The 15,827-nt window shown below is 44.1% G+C and overlaps 1 protein-coding gene across 2 annotated transcripts in view; it reads left to right on the plus strand.

Moving 5' to 3' along the window:
* grid1b (glutamate receptor, ionotropic, delta 1b) overlaps positions 1 to 15,827 on the plus strand; it is a 483,632-nt gene that overhangs the window by 444,148 nt on the left and 23,657 nt on the right. For both annotated transcript variants that reach the window (XM_069664590.1, XM_069664591.1), the window contains exons 12-13: positions 112 to 454; positions 3,668 to 3,806. In XM_069664590.1, the coding sequence (XP_069520691.1) occupies positions 112 to 454; positions 3,668 to 3,806 (482 nt within the window). The remainder of the gene's footprint in view (positions 1 to 111; positions 455 to 3,667; positions 3,807 to 15,827) is intronic.

Raw genomic sequence — 15,827 nt, forward strand, 5'->3', positions numbered from 1 at the left:
AGCTGATATTCAACCTCATGTTTTGTCCCTCCTGGTCACTCAACGTGATTTAAGAGCAACACACACAAATTATTGATCGGCCGACCCGTCTGCCTCTGCTTCCTCCTCCAGAGAGCCGACCTGGCCGTGTCGGCCATCACCATCACACCTGAGCGCGAGAACGTGGTCGACTTCAGCAAGCGTTACCTGGACTACAGCGTCGGCATCCTGCTGCGGAAACCTGAAGAGAAGATCAACATCTTCTCTCTCTTCGCGCCCTTTGACCTCGCCGTCTGGGCCTGCATCGCCGCCGCCATCCCTGTGGTGGGAGTGCTCATCTTCCTGCTCAACCGGCTGCAGGCGCTGCGCTCCTCCTCCTCCCAGAATGCACCACCAGGCCAGCCCTCCAATGGCATGGGGTCGGGCACTCTGCACAGCGCCATCTGGATCGTTTACGGAGCGTTCGTGCAGCAAGGTGAGAGTGGCCTTAACTTTGGCCTGCAGATTTTCACGGTTAATCTATGAAGAAGCGTGCAGGCCTTTCGGGGAATGCTTACTAGCAAACCATTGTTCTCCAACCAAACATAGCATCTCAGCTAGGCTAGGGCTAACGGTGGCTGATAACCCCTCGCTCCTCTGCACCCCTTTCCTCTCGTCAAAATACGATGACTTGTGGCTCCATACAACATGAGGCGACGGCCAAAAAACTCGTAGCTTCATAATGATCTTCAGAAAGACTTCGTCCACTTCTTGTACACAGGCCAAAGCCATCGTGCTTTTTGACTCACGCTTCTCAGTCTGAAAAATGTGTGTGCTTGTGTCTCAGAAGCAACCATGAAGGTTTAATGTTAGCTTTAGCTTGATTCAGTCTGTAATGTGAAGAACCCACAAAGGTTTGAACTCTTTCGGCCTCTTTAGGTCTCTTGGCTGAGTATTGGATTCACATCCATCAGACGGACAATGAATGCTAATGTTTCTGTGCGTCTGCTGGATGTGTAAACAAGCAGCTCCTTACAAACACATTCATCTTGTTGTGGAGTTCTACTTTTCCTAAGTGTCCTAAAAAGTCACTTATCGGCTCTTTAAGTTGGACTTCTAAAAGTGGAAGTTACTGCTGCATCCGCTCAGTTCACTGGTTTGATTCCTGCTGTTCACACACTGAGCTGGTTTCCTGCTCTCGCGCTGGTCCTCCCTCTGGAAACAAACACCAGCTGTAAGCTCAACGAGAAACGCTGCTTTGTTCAAATGTTCTCACAGTTTAGCAGCTCAGCTGTTTGGCAGAAATCAATCACGGCTGATCGCAGCAGAAAGAAGATTATCTGCTTTGTAAAGACGGGTTTCTGTTTGATTTTGGGGAGTTTTAATTTCGAGCTGTTACACGGATTACACGGCAACAGAAGAGGGAAACAATAACCACAGGAGGATTTGTAGCGTCTGAAATATTTAACAGAAGCAGATTCAGGGGCATGAAACTTTAAAGTGCTTAAATGAATTAGGAGGAGGATTAGATTACAGAGCCGAGCTCCAGGAAATCTCACTGTGAAATAATGAACTTGGGCTTCTTAATGTGTGTGAAGCTTTGTAAATCAATGTTTGATGAAGATGTGTTTGTGTCTGTCTTCAGCCATTTACAGCTGGAGCTTCTCTGTGAGGTCGCTGCAGACTTAACTTTTAATGTTCATGTATAACCGCTCTGTAGCTCCAGCCTGCGAGCCAGGTGATTTATTCGCCACGAGATGCGTCCTGATTCAGGTCAGGCCAATCACAACCATTTACTAAATAAGGGGCGGGTTTAAGAGGCTAGAACCAATGACATTATTTCTTTCATGATTATTTGTGAGCATATTGATTCATGTTACACTGCCTCAGTTTGCAAAGGATTCTGGGAACTTTCTGGGAAGTCTGCATCTGGAAGAATCTGTTCCAATAGGAGGGCGTGATGACAAGCTGTGTGCCGAAAAGAAAACAGACAGCATGTGTGTGCGCACAAATGTTCCCACTTCCTCTGAATATTCCAAAACATACTTCCTCACTCTTCTACAAATGTCCTCACGTTTCATAAACATAACTTTCTGGTGATGTCATTGTTTTCCACAAACATTTTCAGAATGTTCCCTTGCAGGACCTGACACATCAGCCGACTAGTGGAGAAACTTCTTCCAAGACAATATGTGAAGCACACATATCGACCATGAATGTTTGCAATGATCTCTCCAAAATGTCCCAGTCTTTGATGTTTTTATTTGCCCTCTTATAATCAAGATATTACCCTGACTGCCCAAATCTGCCCACATTGTTCAAAAATGTCCTTCGATTCCAAAATGGTCCATTCTAGGGATGCACGATATTGGATTTTTTGCCGATATCCGATATGCCGATATTTTACAACTCATTTAGCCGATTACCGATACCGATATTTTTTTCCTGCGCACCTAATTTCAGAGATCATCAACTCTCTTCTGTATTGGAATTAGCGTACAGTATGATGGTGATACTCTTATCACATGTGTTACAACGGTCGGGGTGACGGGTCTTGAGATGGTTAATCAAGTTTGCAGTGTTGACAGACTTTGCCTTGGCTCCTCCTCGCATCACCGGAGCTGAGCAGTCATTGCAAACAGCAGCTTTGCTGTCTATTTCGGACACTTTGAAAAACTTCCACACCACGGACATTTGGCTTCTAACTCTCTCATGCTGCAGGTAGACACACGTGACGTCATCACGCTGCGCCGAGGTCGGGCATTTAATCAAGTATGCAGCAGCCCATTATTTTATCGGTTAAATATATCGGCGGATGTCGGCGTGTTGGCCGATATTCGATAGTTCATTTTTAAGCCATTATCGGCCGATACCGATAACGTGCCGATAATATCGTGCATCCCTAGTCCATTCTTTTAAAAGACCTGACTTTTCCAAAACATTTTAAAGGAATGACTTCCTGATAAACATCCTCCTCTTTTAAATCTTTTTCACAGTGCCCTCTGATATGTCAATAAACAACCTTCCCCAAGTCAAACGTTCTCTTGAAATTCCCCAAACTTTCTGTCTTTCCTTCCTCAGTGTCGCCGTTGTTTATGACCTTAATAATAATCCTTGTTTGAAATTACATTGTACTCTATTTTCAAAATATTTGATTATTAAACGTCCTCATTTTTCAAAGCTGTCCTCGAACTCGAGGTCTAAACCTCTCATGTGTCCCCACAAAGATACAAGGACAAACACACCGTGACCATGTCCACATACACACACACACATGCATGTGCACGCGAGGATCCACACATTTTAACAAACACACTGCAGCATGAACACACACACACACACACGCACACACACAGCAGAGGCACCCAGCTGCATCTATTATGGTCTGGCAGGTTGCCTGGGAAACCTTTTAGGCCTAACGGGTTGTGATTAGATTGCACCGTGCAGCCGCTCTGCTCGCTGTGATAAAGCACCGCGCTCACCTGCCGCTTGGACCAGGCGCCAGGTGGCTTCCTGGTCACTCAGAGCAAACCTGTAACAGAGAGTTCGCAGGTTTGATCCCTGCAGCATGTGACCATTAACACCTGTGTGATCTGACGCAGGGCAACATGCAGCCTGAGAACACTCGTACATGTGTGAGAGTTTGAGTAATCACCTGTGTGTGTGTGTGTGTGTGTGTGTGTGTGTGTGTGTGTGTGTGTGTGTGCAGGTGGGGACGGTGTGGTCGGCTCGGTGGCTCTCAGGATCGTCATGGGCAGCTGGTGGCTCTTCACACTCATCGTGTGTTCGTCGTACACGGCCAACCTGGCAGCGTATCTCACCGTGTCACGCATGGACCACGCTATACGGTGAGTACACACACACACACACACACACACACACACACACACACACACACACACACACACAGAGCTGAGTCTGTCGAGGCTTTGTTGGGATCAGTGATGATCAGACAGTAAATAACCGGCGAGCTGCTCCTGGGACTCGTTCTCTGCAGCTCGTCTTCATCAGCCGACTGGAGGAAGTTCATTTAGTCTTTATGACCTCTGAGGTCACAGCCGGACTGACCGGGCTCTGAAGGACAGCGGACTGCAGCGGGGTCGTGGCTCAGGGTTTAAGAGACTTCACACAGCGTGCAGCTCGTTCATCGATCCCTGCAGAGGAATCAGCTGGTCGCAGCCGTTTGTCAGCAGCAGAGTGAAATCCAAGTTTGATTGATGCCTCGTTTATTAAACAGGAGGTGTTTACTCTCTGCACTCCACACGTCCAGGCCGTCTTGTGCTGCTTGTCTTCTGCAAAGATTCTGTCTGACCAGGACACAAGCTCCGCAGCGCCCCCCTGTGGCTGAATCTGGGACACTAATTCTTAAACTCTGAGATGTAGCTGCTGCCATCTTGTGGCACTTGTAGGTTACTATAAATTACAGTTATGACATGCAATTGGCAAATAACATATTTATATTAGTGAATGCACAATATGCTTAGTTTGCATTCAATAATATATTAAGCCTCGTTTTTGTGGCCACGCCTCCTTTGACTGTTTTTATCATTTGTGGAAATCCCGTTTCCTGATCGTCATAATGCCGGGATTTCACGTTGTTACGTCTCTTGTCCTATGGGTCACACTGACTAGCTTCGTTTTGTCGTGCTGTGTCGGCCATATTGTTTGGATTCAGACGCTTTAGTGAGCTGGATTGCGAATGCAAGGCTTTCATCAGTGCCACACAGGTGCAACGACTGATTTGATGCCGTTCAGCAAAAGAACTTGACTTTATTTAACAGACTTTTATTTACCTGACAATCTTTAACATTATTGCTTTAAACAAATGCTTTCACTTACTCGTCATGCTTTAGTTGCTACTGTACGAACAGATATCATCAGGTAATCCAACATAAAGATTCAGTGAACGTCACTTTCATGATAAATCGATAAAAATGCATTGATAACATCGGTTCTTTAAAGAAGAAGAGTAACTTATATTAACGTGTCATCTCTTGGACACAGAATCAGGATTAAAGATTTAGTTTTAGTCGACACGTGTTGCCAAAGCTTTCAGAGAGAAATGAGCCAGGAATCGATGAGCAAACATTTCTAGACGCCTCCTCCTTCTCTCTCTCTCTGTGTACAATTAGCATGCAAACTGATTGACTTGCTGAGGCTCAGTGCACAGGTCATTAGCAGCGAGGCTGAGGAGCAGCTCTGAGCGATGGCGCGTCTGTGAGATGAGTGACTCGGCTCAGCGTGGCCGCCTCTCCGCAGCGGCGTGCAGCTAATTGCTCATGAAACCTCCGGAGTTCCTCACACGTGTGGCTGATTATGAATCTTAGGGAGGCGCCTGAAGAGACCGATCACCTCACAGGGACGGCGAGGGGGGAGATGCTGAAACCACGTGTGAGTTAACAAACCCTCAGCGGACGTGTGAAGCAGCACAAGTTGATCCTGCGATCAATTTAAAGTCTGCAGTTTGGAAAGCTCTCAGTTTGAATATTTCTCCACACAGAAGAGACTCAAGGTTCAAGTGTTTAATGCATCTGAAAAAGCAGAAAGTCTCTCAGTGATTCTGACATTTTAACCTTCCTGTTGTTACCCAACAACACGCTGACCTTATCTCTTATTCTGAGGGGAGCGGTGCTGTTTAATGCAACTCTGCAGAAACTGAAAGTGCAGAGGGAGAACTTCTCGAGTGTTAAAGTTCAAACTGTTTTTTTAACATGCACGGCTTCATGAATGTAGGCAGAGGTAAAAAAGTACTCCTGTACTGAACAGTAAAATCTGTCCCACATGTTAAACCTTAGCTGAGGAAAAGTTTGACAGTTTTCACACAGAAAAATACTGAAAGTAAAAATATTCATTGAGCAGTAAAATGTTTAATGTTCATCGTGTTTTTGGAGGATTACATCATCCAGTCTCTCTCTGATGTTGTGCTCCCGGAGATTCAAGAAAATTCAGTTGCTGGAATTTTTCCGTAAATTCCCGTCGTTTACGTCCCTGAAATCACTTCGATATCGTTTTTTGCAGTGAAGCAGACAGCTGATCGTCTCTCAAACCATGGAGACTCTGTACAGTGAATCCATCATAATGAATCCACACTCGATGTCTTCTTGTGATCATTTATCCATGTTGTCGTACACTGAGCCACTTTCATACAGTCTTTTCAGGAGGATGATAATCCCGATCCGTTGGTTTAAACAGCTGCAGCGACTGAAATAACGAGTAGAACAGCATAAATGTAATAATGTGCAAATTCTCCTTTGCACATATGAAAAGTATTTAAATGTGCACCTGCAGTGCGTAATGAGCCTTTCATGCCTCGTGACTTCAGTTCAGTCTTTACACTTTATTGGGAGTCTAACAGAAATCGACCGTGATGTCAGAAGACAAACACGTCGCTCAGAACGAGAGATGGTTTCATCACAGTGGATGTTCAAAACAACATTCAAAACGTTTAAATGTTTTCAGAACGCTGTCGTGAAGTCGTTCATTTGTGGCTGCAACAAAAACAAGAAGCCGAAATCTACTGGTTAATGTTTATTTAGCATTTTACTGCTGAAGATGTTTCTGCTCATTTAACTGCTTTATAATCTGTTGGCTAGTTTAATCTACAGCAATGCATCATGGTCTATGAGATCACCATGTTTGTAGCAATGCTTTCATGTGAATCTCTATAAGTGGGATTAAAATCACTGCTGGATTCCTGTAGCGTTTTTTCAGCAGTCTCTTCTGAGTCAAACACAAAGTTCAAAAGTTATTAAAAAAACAACATTCAAAGAAGAACCTGCAGGACGCTGAGGGGGAAGAGGAGGAGGCGGGAGCTGTGAGGCTGTTTGTATGAAATGAAATAGAAAATGTGCTTTGAGAGAGAAAACGACGTGTTTGTCTTCCCTTTGTCTTCACTCGTTTGTGTCGACGGTGCAGTCTAACCTCCGTTAGCTCCGTTTCACAGCTCCATGGCCTCAGGTGCAGACGCACGCAGTGCTAACGTGTTCACTTTAAACTGTAACAGTCACATCTGCGACCGCCGCTAACGGCTGTCAACAGTTTAGCTTCTGTTGTTAGCAACACGCGCACACACACACACAGTCACACAGTCGTACTGCTGATCCAGGGTCAGATCGTGTTTCTATAGGCAGAAGAAGCAAAGAGACACATTTAGCTTTTAACAGTCGTGCTGAGGCTGCAGGTGGAGAGACAGACATACAGCCTGCTGATTTTTACCTGCACACCTGGCAAGTAAAGCTGCACTCAGCAGGATGTGTAGAAAACAGCCGTTTATATCATCCATACTTATCGATTCACTTGTTTTACACAGAAGTTTAATAAAGTTACCGTCTGTACCTCTGCAGACGATTAACAGCTAACATGTCATCATTAATCAGATGGGCTGGTCCTTCGGCGAGTTAGCCGCTGCTCGCAGGTCAGTTTGCCTCCAGTTTTGCATTTTGTCCTTCAACATCTTTTTCTCAAAGCCAGAAGTGACCTTATAAGAACAAGTGGGCGGAGCTAAGAGGAGCAAGGGGTTAGGAAACTCTAAGTTATCAGCTGATATTAGTGCTAGCTTTAAGGTAAATGCATTCAGAATCATGCTAACTGTGCTAATAAATTGAATGCAATGTTATGTAGCAATAAACAGGAAATAAACAACATGTATATGTTTAGCAGCCGACTCCTCAGAGTGACTTTTAGTACAACCAAACGCTCAATCACAGGTAGCCCCGCCCTAACCCCGCCCCTCTCCCTGGTCTGTGTGACTCTCAATGGGAGCATCAGTGACTAAATGAACATCATGCTGTGTTGAAGAAGACTTGAAACTAGAGACTGAGACCATAAACTCATTAGGAACATGTTTACTGAGGGAATACATCAGGAGAGGAGGAGGAGCATTTCGCCTCCTGCTGGACATCAGAGAGAATGCAGGATTTTGTCAACTCAGCATCAGCTTCACTTTAGGTCCATTTCTTTCAAATACGTGGAGCTGAAAGTAAAAAGGCTCAGTTAGAGAATCAGAGTCAGTTTGATGTCTTGTTGAGATCTTATGTAGAATAAACGTTGTGATGGGCTGCTCTCGTCACAGGAAACATCTGAAGAACAGAACGGAAGAGGAGTTTAATGTTCCGGACATGCAGACAGACGAACAGGAGTCAGACTCTGCATTAATGAACAGAGATCTGCAGTCTGATGCTATCCTCCAATCAAACACTTTCCTTGCAACCTGAATAAAACACCTGTGTTACTCCAGCATCATCTCTGTCAACAAATCCACCTCATTGACCAGAGATGTTCTATTGAACAGAGCTGCATGTTTGGATGCTAATGAGCTCCTGAGATCTTAACATGGATCCACATCATGCAACACGTTAAGTTAGCCAACAGATTCAGGTTCAAACTTTCAGCAGAAGAAGTCTTGGTATGAAGTGAAGTGTTAGTTTGTGGTTTCAGAAGTGTTTTAAAAGGCAGTTTTCATCATCTTCAAGTCCTGAGGGTTAAAACTGTCAGAAAATGACAAACATGGAGGGAAATGATTAAAACATCAACCAGAACACACAAAGAAGAAACTTGTAACAGCTTTGACTGATGGATAACACTCTCCACTCTGTGTGTTAGAAGCTCCTTTTTCCACAATAAAACGTTTGCCGTGTAAACTCCGACATCAGATTTGTGATTTATCAAACACCTCTGAGTGTTCAGGCGTCAACACGAGGTTCTGCCTCCCGGCCAGTGTTCCAGGCAGGAGATCAAAAGCGTCTCGCGTCAGAAACACCAGACAGAGTCAGAACATCAAAGTCAGAGACGTGTTTTTCTGTCCTGATCCGTCCGTCATCGCTGCTTTGTGTTCGCCTGCTCTGATTTAATGTTCAAAGACACAACGGCTCCAGAACAGCTCGGACGGACACGCACACAGGACGCTCCTATTAACGGAGCGACCATGAACACAGCTCAGCATTCATGAGTCAGAAGTAAATATTCATTACACGGCTGTGTACGAAAGACATCCATATCTTGACTTGGAAATGTTTTTATTGATTCCTAAATGATTATTCTTCTTCCGCTTAAAAAAGTAGTCCCTTATAGTCTCCCCGGTTGTAACTGCAAACTCTGTAGCCTCCACAAATGGCTTCTCACATTAAACCAAACATTACCACTGAAGATGAAGGACCAGCATCTGTCTGCAGGTTGATGTGATTACAGTTTGTCCTCCAGCATCTCCATCCCTGTGAGACTCCATCGTCTGACGGTGTAATTGCGGAGCTGTCAGTGTTGGAACATTTTTCAAGTTTTTAAAATGGAAAATCGAATGGAATCATGGATTGGGAGAATCGTGACACGCCTTCCGGGCAGAGGAACATTGATGTTGATGTCTGACTTCATACTGTGCAGAGACATGACTGACTTGTGATTGCACCAGAGCAGACACGCTGACTGATCTGAAATCTTCCGTCAGCTCTTTAATGTGTGTTGTGAGCAGAGAAATATTGCCCTCCTCTCAGGCTTGAATGCACGAGTACACAGTCGACAATAATGCAGCTACGTCGTCTTGTTTTTGTCTCCTTATCTCGTGCATGAATAAAGAACTTCTCACAGCAGCCTCTTTATCGCTGCACAGTGACGCATCAGCTCCTCCATCCTCTATCTCTGCCTCTGTCAGAATCCAGGCTGACATTTTCATCAGTAACCCCCCCGCCACCACGTTACAGCGTGAGGGAGTAAATGCTAAGAACAAGACTTTGCTTTTATAGACATTCAATGAATGCCCGAGTGCAGATTTGCATACGATATAGACTTTAAAGCCTCCTCAGACTGAGTACAACCCACACTGTGTGAGGCCTGTTGCTATGACAACACAACACAGAGAGAGAGAGAGAGAGATGAATGGAAAACATGGTCTGTAGTAAAGCTGCTGCTCTCCAGTATTTTTAAACCTCTGCCCTTTTTGTCCACAGCATGGGGTCAAATATAAAAACTGTTAGTTACAAAATATTATTTAGGATCCAAACAAACTTTTTAAATCACCCAAGTGACACACAAACAAACTAACAAATCGAGGCAGCGGTAGAACACAAACTCCTGTGTCCTGTGAGCTTAAATCAGTGTTTTTCTGCATGGAGTCTGGTGTGTCTGCAGAGAGCGATGTCTGGAGACACTCACACACTGTTTGTTCCTGTGAGTCATTTAGAGCCCAAAATATTCCTCTTAATGTATGTAATGGTTCAGTGTTAGTCCCTGTTAGCATCTGAGGTTTTCGTCTTCCAGGACAAAGAATGTAATATATGTATACATATATACATTATACATTTAACCCTCCAATAAGCATTTAAGGTGACTTGACAGTGTCATAAATATAAACTCGTCTTGTTCCAACTTAAACAATACCAGATTCATTCCTTTGTGTCAGTATTAATAGAAGAAGAAGAAGAAGAAGAAGGTGTTACCTCACACGTCTTTCACACAAGCCTGCACACAGCTCTGCAGATATCTCCTCTGTCTGTTTAAGTTGTTTCCTGACTTCAGTCATTGCGATTTAAACATATTTGCATCTACACTAAATTATCTTCTTATTGACATTGGAGACATTATTTCCCTGTCAATAATCGTCTGATTCTGGACTATATATATTGAGGACATTTAAAGATAACAAGAAGCAGTCGAGGCAGATGGCTTACAATCAGCGTCAGTACAAACATGCATGATTAAAAGTATAAACAATAAGGGAAAACTTACGTAGTAATAAAGCAGATTGCAAAATAAAATGCAGGAAGGAAAGCAAGAAAAAGGTGAGAAGGGACGTAACACGAACACTGCAGCGTCAGACTCTTACATGCAGAAAAGTCATAGAGCAAACCGGCTAACAGCTAAGCTAGCTAGCAGCTAACTCGACCCGACACTCAGTTTGAAGTAGAAAACACAAACATTAAATATTTTCATCTTTGTGCACATGTTGCTCAGACTCAGCGCTCGGGGGCAAAGCGTGTCCGAGGCAATAAGAGCAACCATCCACGTAAATATTCATGAGCTCTTAAACGCACAGCATCTTTAAAGACGTGCAAACAAACTTAAATAAAACAAAGTGACACGAAGATCACAGACGAGTCCTGGCAGCGCGGTGTGACGGTGAAACCCTGTGACATGTTTCAGGAGCTCATTACTGGCTGTTTAGAATTTTCTATCACGGTAAATAACAGCAAAGAGGATCTGCACGATAAGAAGAGGCTGTGTTCATGAGACGTCCTCAGGCTGCTCAAATACTGTGATCATGTTTTAAACCCTGCTCCCGGACAACACCTGACATAACAGGAAACAGTTTTACAGGCTGGTTTTGTTTCCTCTCCGATCAACACCTCTCAAGTCCGGACGTCGCGTCATGAATTCTGTTTTGTTGATGTTGAGTTTAAGTTTAGATAAGAGCAGGTTTGGCGTGAGGAAACAGTCGTGTATCATCGGCGTAGAAAGTTTTTTTAGCTCGTTTAAAAATGTAAATGTCTGAATCATAAAGATAAAATATGATAAAAAGCAGCGGCCCGAGTACTGAGCCCTGAGGAACCTCGTGCTGACGGTGTTCCTCGCGCTGCAAAAGTACAAGGACTTTTGGGGCGGGGCTTGTAGCTCTGAATTGTTCTGATTGGTCGTATAAATCAAAATCAAATCAAATTTTATTTATATACTCACGTATTTTTTTTTTATGCAACTCTGCGTACAGGCCAGTGAGCTTAAAAACAGAGCCAATGGGATCAAATGCCTTAATTGTGAATTGCAGCTGATGTGTGAAGAAGCTAAAATGAAGTTATGCAGCTGTGACCTTTTTTATTGGTTAGAATAATTAGCATTAGCGTAACCTAGTGGAAAAAACAGGTGAGGCTTTTCACACGTCAGCGCACTCATTTGCATAATCTTTACGGGTCCTCAGTAGAAATGCAGCAAACAACGAGTCAGAGGAATCAATCATGTCGTTGAACAGAAGCTTCTGGGAAGAAACGTTTTTGGTACTTTTGGAGGAAACGCAGCTTTAGGAGGAGTCAGGAGTCAGAGAGGCTAAACCAGCCTGGACCAGGATGAACTGATGGACAGACACAGAAATCTCAGCACAGCTACATGATGCAATGTTCAAGTTTCTATAATTGCTTAGGTAATACTGACGCACACAGAACATAAATGTCTATATAGAACTAAAAACAGAGTATTTTACAGATATGCTTAAGGCCTTGGGAGACCAAGCTCGAAAATAGGAAACCTCAAACAAACCAGGAAGTCCGGCCAAAGTGAGCTAACACTGGAAAGTACACGTCCATCTTTTTCCCTTTACTGCTGAATATTGATACGAGTCTCATGTCAATCAAACAGTGAAATAACTGTTTCAAACAAATTATCTTAAATTAATGCGATAAATAAAAGGACGTAAAGAATGAAAGAACAAGAAAAGAAAAAAGAAAAGGCGCAGAAAAGCAGTGAGGAAATTTCACTTGCATGAACACGTAGAGAAGAAGCCAGACGGTTAGCTTAGCTTAGCATAAAGACTGGAAACAAAGGGAAACTGCTAGCTCTCTCTCAAACAGAATCCAACTAGCACGTCTATAACTTTGCACGTCTTCTTGCTTATTGTGCGATGATTGTGTAGCAGTCACTTCCTGTGTGCGGTTCAGGTTTCCTTTTTGGCCCTCCTCGTGAAACGTGTGATTTTATGTAAGTAGTGGTGTTAAAATAAGTTCTGATTTCCACACAGGTAGATCCGTGTGTGTGTGAGGTGTGAAAAGTAGTCCGCTGGCTGAAGGACTGTAATTTTTTGAAGAACGACCTCTTTACTTGACCATTTTTGTGCGAGCCGGAGCTGTTCAGACTCGAGTGTTTCCTCTTTTCGCTCGGTTCATTTGAAACAGTGTTATTTGATGTGAAGTGGCCCCGAATCACAGCCGACCTGAAAACACCTCGTCCTCCTCGTCCTCCTCGTCCCCGTCCGCAGAGAGGACACAGAAACATGCAGAGGACGGGGGGGGAATGAAAGTTAGAGGGAAACAAAACAGATCAAAAAGACGTGAAAACTTTGGTCTAAAAACAGAAATACAAAAGTCATTATTATTCTCTGCAGCGTTTTCACAGTTCTGCATTTATTTATGATGTTTATTACAAACAGAGCTGTGCTTTAGGAATAAATATAAACACACATATATGTGTGTAAAAGTTGAGCAGTGGAAAACAAAAGGTCCGCTGCGTGTGGGACGTTTTAAATTGATTTAATACTTTTTATTTTGAGTCTCGGCCTCAGATTTCACCCGACCCTGCTGAGGAGAAGAGCGATATAAGACACGACAATATAATGATAAATTTACATCATGGGCAACATGTTTGAAGGCATTTATTCTTATTGATTCCTGGTGAAGCTAATGTCTGAGGTGTGACTGGAAGTTGCACACGACACGTCGATGTGAGTTCCAACAAGCTGCTCCGGTCAGACGATGTTCTGCCTGTTTTTAAAACAAATGTTTTTAACATTTATAACAAGTAGTTAAAGTTTGCTGAAGACACGAACAAGGTTTGGAATAAATCAGATGAACTTTGTCTTCTGTCTCTGCTGACTCATCTGTTCCCTCGTCTGTCCACAGTCTCCACAAACATGCAGCTCGACAGGTCGTTTGTGCAACGGTCTTTTTACGATCCATATTTATCAGTCTGGGAGGAGACCCCCGGGCAGACCCAGAGCTCGCCGGAGGGATTATGTATCCCACCTGGCCTGGGAACGCCTCGGGATCCTCCAGGAGGAGCTGGGAAATGTTGCTGGGGGGAGGGACGTCTGGGCTAACCGGACCCTGGATAAGTGTAAGGAAATGGATGGATGGATATTTGTCTTCAGGAAGTTGTGATGTTGCGTTCTTGCGAATTCACACAGATTCAATCGCTTGCCGCAAGTTATTCGGAAATTTAACAAATCTTTATTTTCCCTGCACGCGTGAGGTCGATCACGTCACCAAACTCATCTTTGATGTTCAAATATCGATCCGCTGAGGTCGGTGAGGTTGTTCAAACATTGAAGGTCGTCTTTCCCTGTTTCTTTAATGTTTAAAAACTGCAATAAATAACAGATATGACAAGCATTTTAATGTGCGTGTGCAGTGTGACATGAGAACGACAGGAAGGGATGTCAGAAGACAAACCGCTCGGCCAATAGATGGCTTTATCGGAGCGTCCCGGTCGCTCACAGAGGATGTGTATTCACAACTCACATTGCAACTTTACAAACAGCTGCTGTGAAATGAGGCTGCTGAGAAACAATGACCGGATTCAAACCTCGGCAGCAGCACTTTAATCGAGAGAAATCAAAGTGCTTTAAAAACCTGCAGACATGAAGAAGTAACAGGAGAGCACAGAGCGAGTGTAACAAACGTAAACACAGGTAGAACAGGAGGATCAACGAGCCCCGACCGCCTGCAGACAAGTATGAAGCTAATTCCAGATAAACAAATTGTTGCCTGTTGATGATGTTCATTGAATGATGATGCCGAGTTGTACGGCTGACCTGGAGGGACACAAAGCTTCTCCGCCTGCTTTAAATTCCATACATCTTCCTGCTGAGAAATCCAATAAGACTTCATCTCTAACCTCCACCCGCGCTGCAATTATGAAATTAAAACTCTGTGTTATTAACGTCTCAGTCAACACGGTCCTGACAGCCGCCGCCGTGCTCAGCCTCAAATTAATCTGAACATTCAGCTGGAAAAAAACATCATGTGACTGATTCACGCCTCGTGTCTGACTTTAAACGAGCTGCAGAGAACAGAGCACGCCGTCTTTAAGATCTCAGGCGTCTATTAGTGCAACAAGTCCACCGATCAACGCAGGAGACGCGCTGCAAACAGCCCAAACAACACAATAAATCAATACATTTACAGCCTCCTCTCCCTCCCTCTCCTGTCACTTATAAACCTGTATCTCTGAGCGCCCCCGACAGGCCTGGAGCACCCTGCAGCAGGGTTTTTCTTTTGCACGTGTTTTCTGGGTTCGTATGTTTTTGACTTTGCATCATTTCTGCAGCACGTTTGATGTTCATGCATTTGTTTCTTTTTTCATTTGCAGCTTGTTTCTGTCGTTACGTTTGTTTTGGATGTTTGCACGTGTTTCTGAATTCGCAGCCTGTTTCTTCTGATGGAAGTCGTTTGGGCCGTTGCAGAGTGATCGCCCGTCGGCCACCACACAAACCGATATCTACTTTTCTCCTGCTATCTTTATGGCATGTGATCAACTCAAAATACAGCAGACATTCATGCATTTCTTTAACTTTCGGGGGATGGGAACTTGCACGGTTTCTGTTCTGTTGTCCAAATACTGACACAGACGATAAACTGCAGCGTCCCTGGTTTGAGTCCAGCTGTGGAGCTTCGTTTGACCAACAGTAGTTTTCATTCCTTCTCTCATCCCTCCAGTGTTGGCAATCTGATAAGGGCACAAAACATGCTTCAGTCCCTGTGTGGAGCTTCAGCAGCTGCAGACTGAGCCTGATGTGCACGTTGAGGCGTTCATTAGAAACAGACCTCCCTCTGATGGAAGCGACTACCTGACGTGTCCCGTCAGTGTGTCCACGCAGCAGGCAGCAACCAGCTGCTGCATTAATGCCTCCTGTCTCCTCTGTCATTATCTAAGCTGGTTAGCATTAGAGGATGTGAAGGCATGAACACGCTGACAGAGGAACGCTCGGGCTCTGCTGATCAGCACTTTATTCACTCTGTCACTTCCTGTTTGGTACTTTTGTTTACTTTTAAAAGGTTCTCTGACTCTGTCAGAACAGAGCAGATCAACATTGTTTCTACTTTTATCATAAATTAATTTATTTCACTTTAAATGATCAGAATTTACAACCTTCAGATCGTCTGCAGAGGAGAACATGACGG

Source organism: Semicossyphus pulcher, unplaced genomic scaffold, assembly GCF_022749685.1.
Source record: "Semicossyphus pulcher isolate SPU_LCO1_2020_fin unplaced genomic scaffold, fSemPul1.0.p SCAF_16, whole genome shotgun sequence".
In the NCBI taxonomy this organism is placed as follows: Eukaryota; Metazoa; Chordata; class Actinopteri; order Labriformes; family Labridae; genus Semicossyphus; species Semicossyphus pulcher.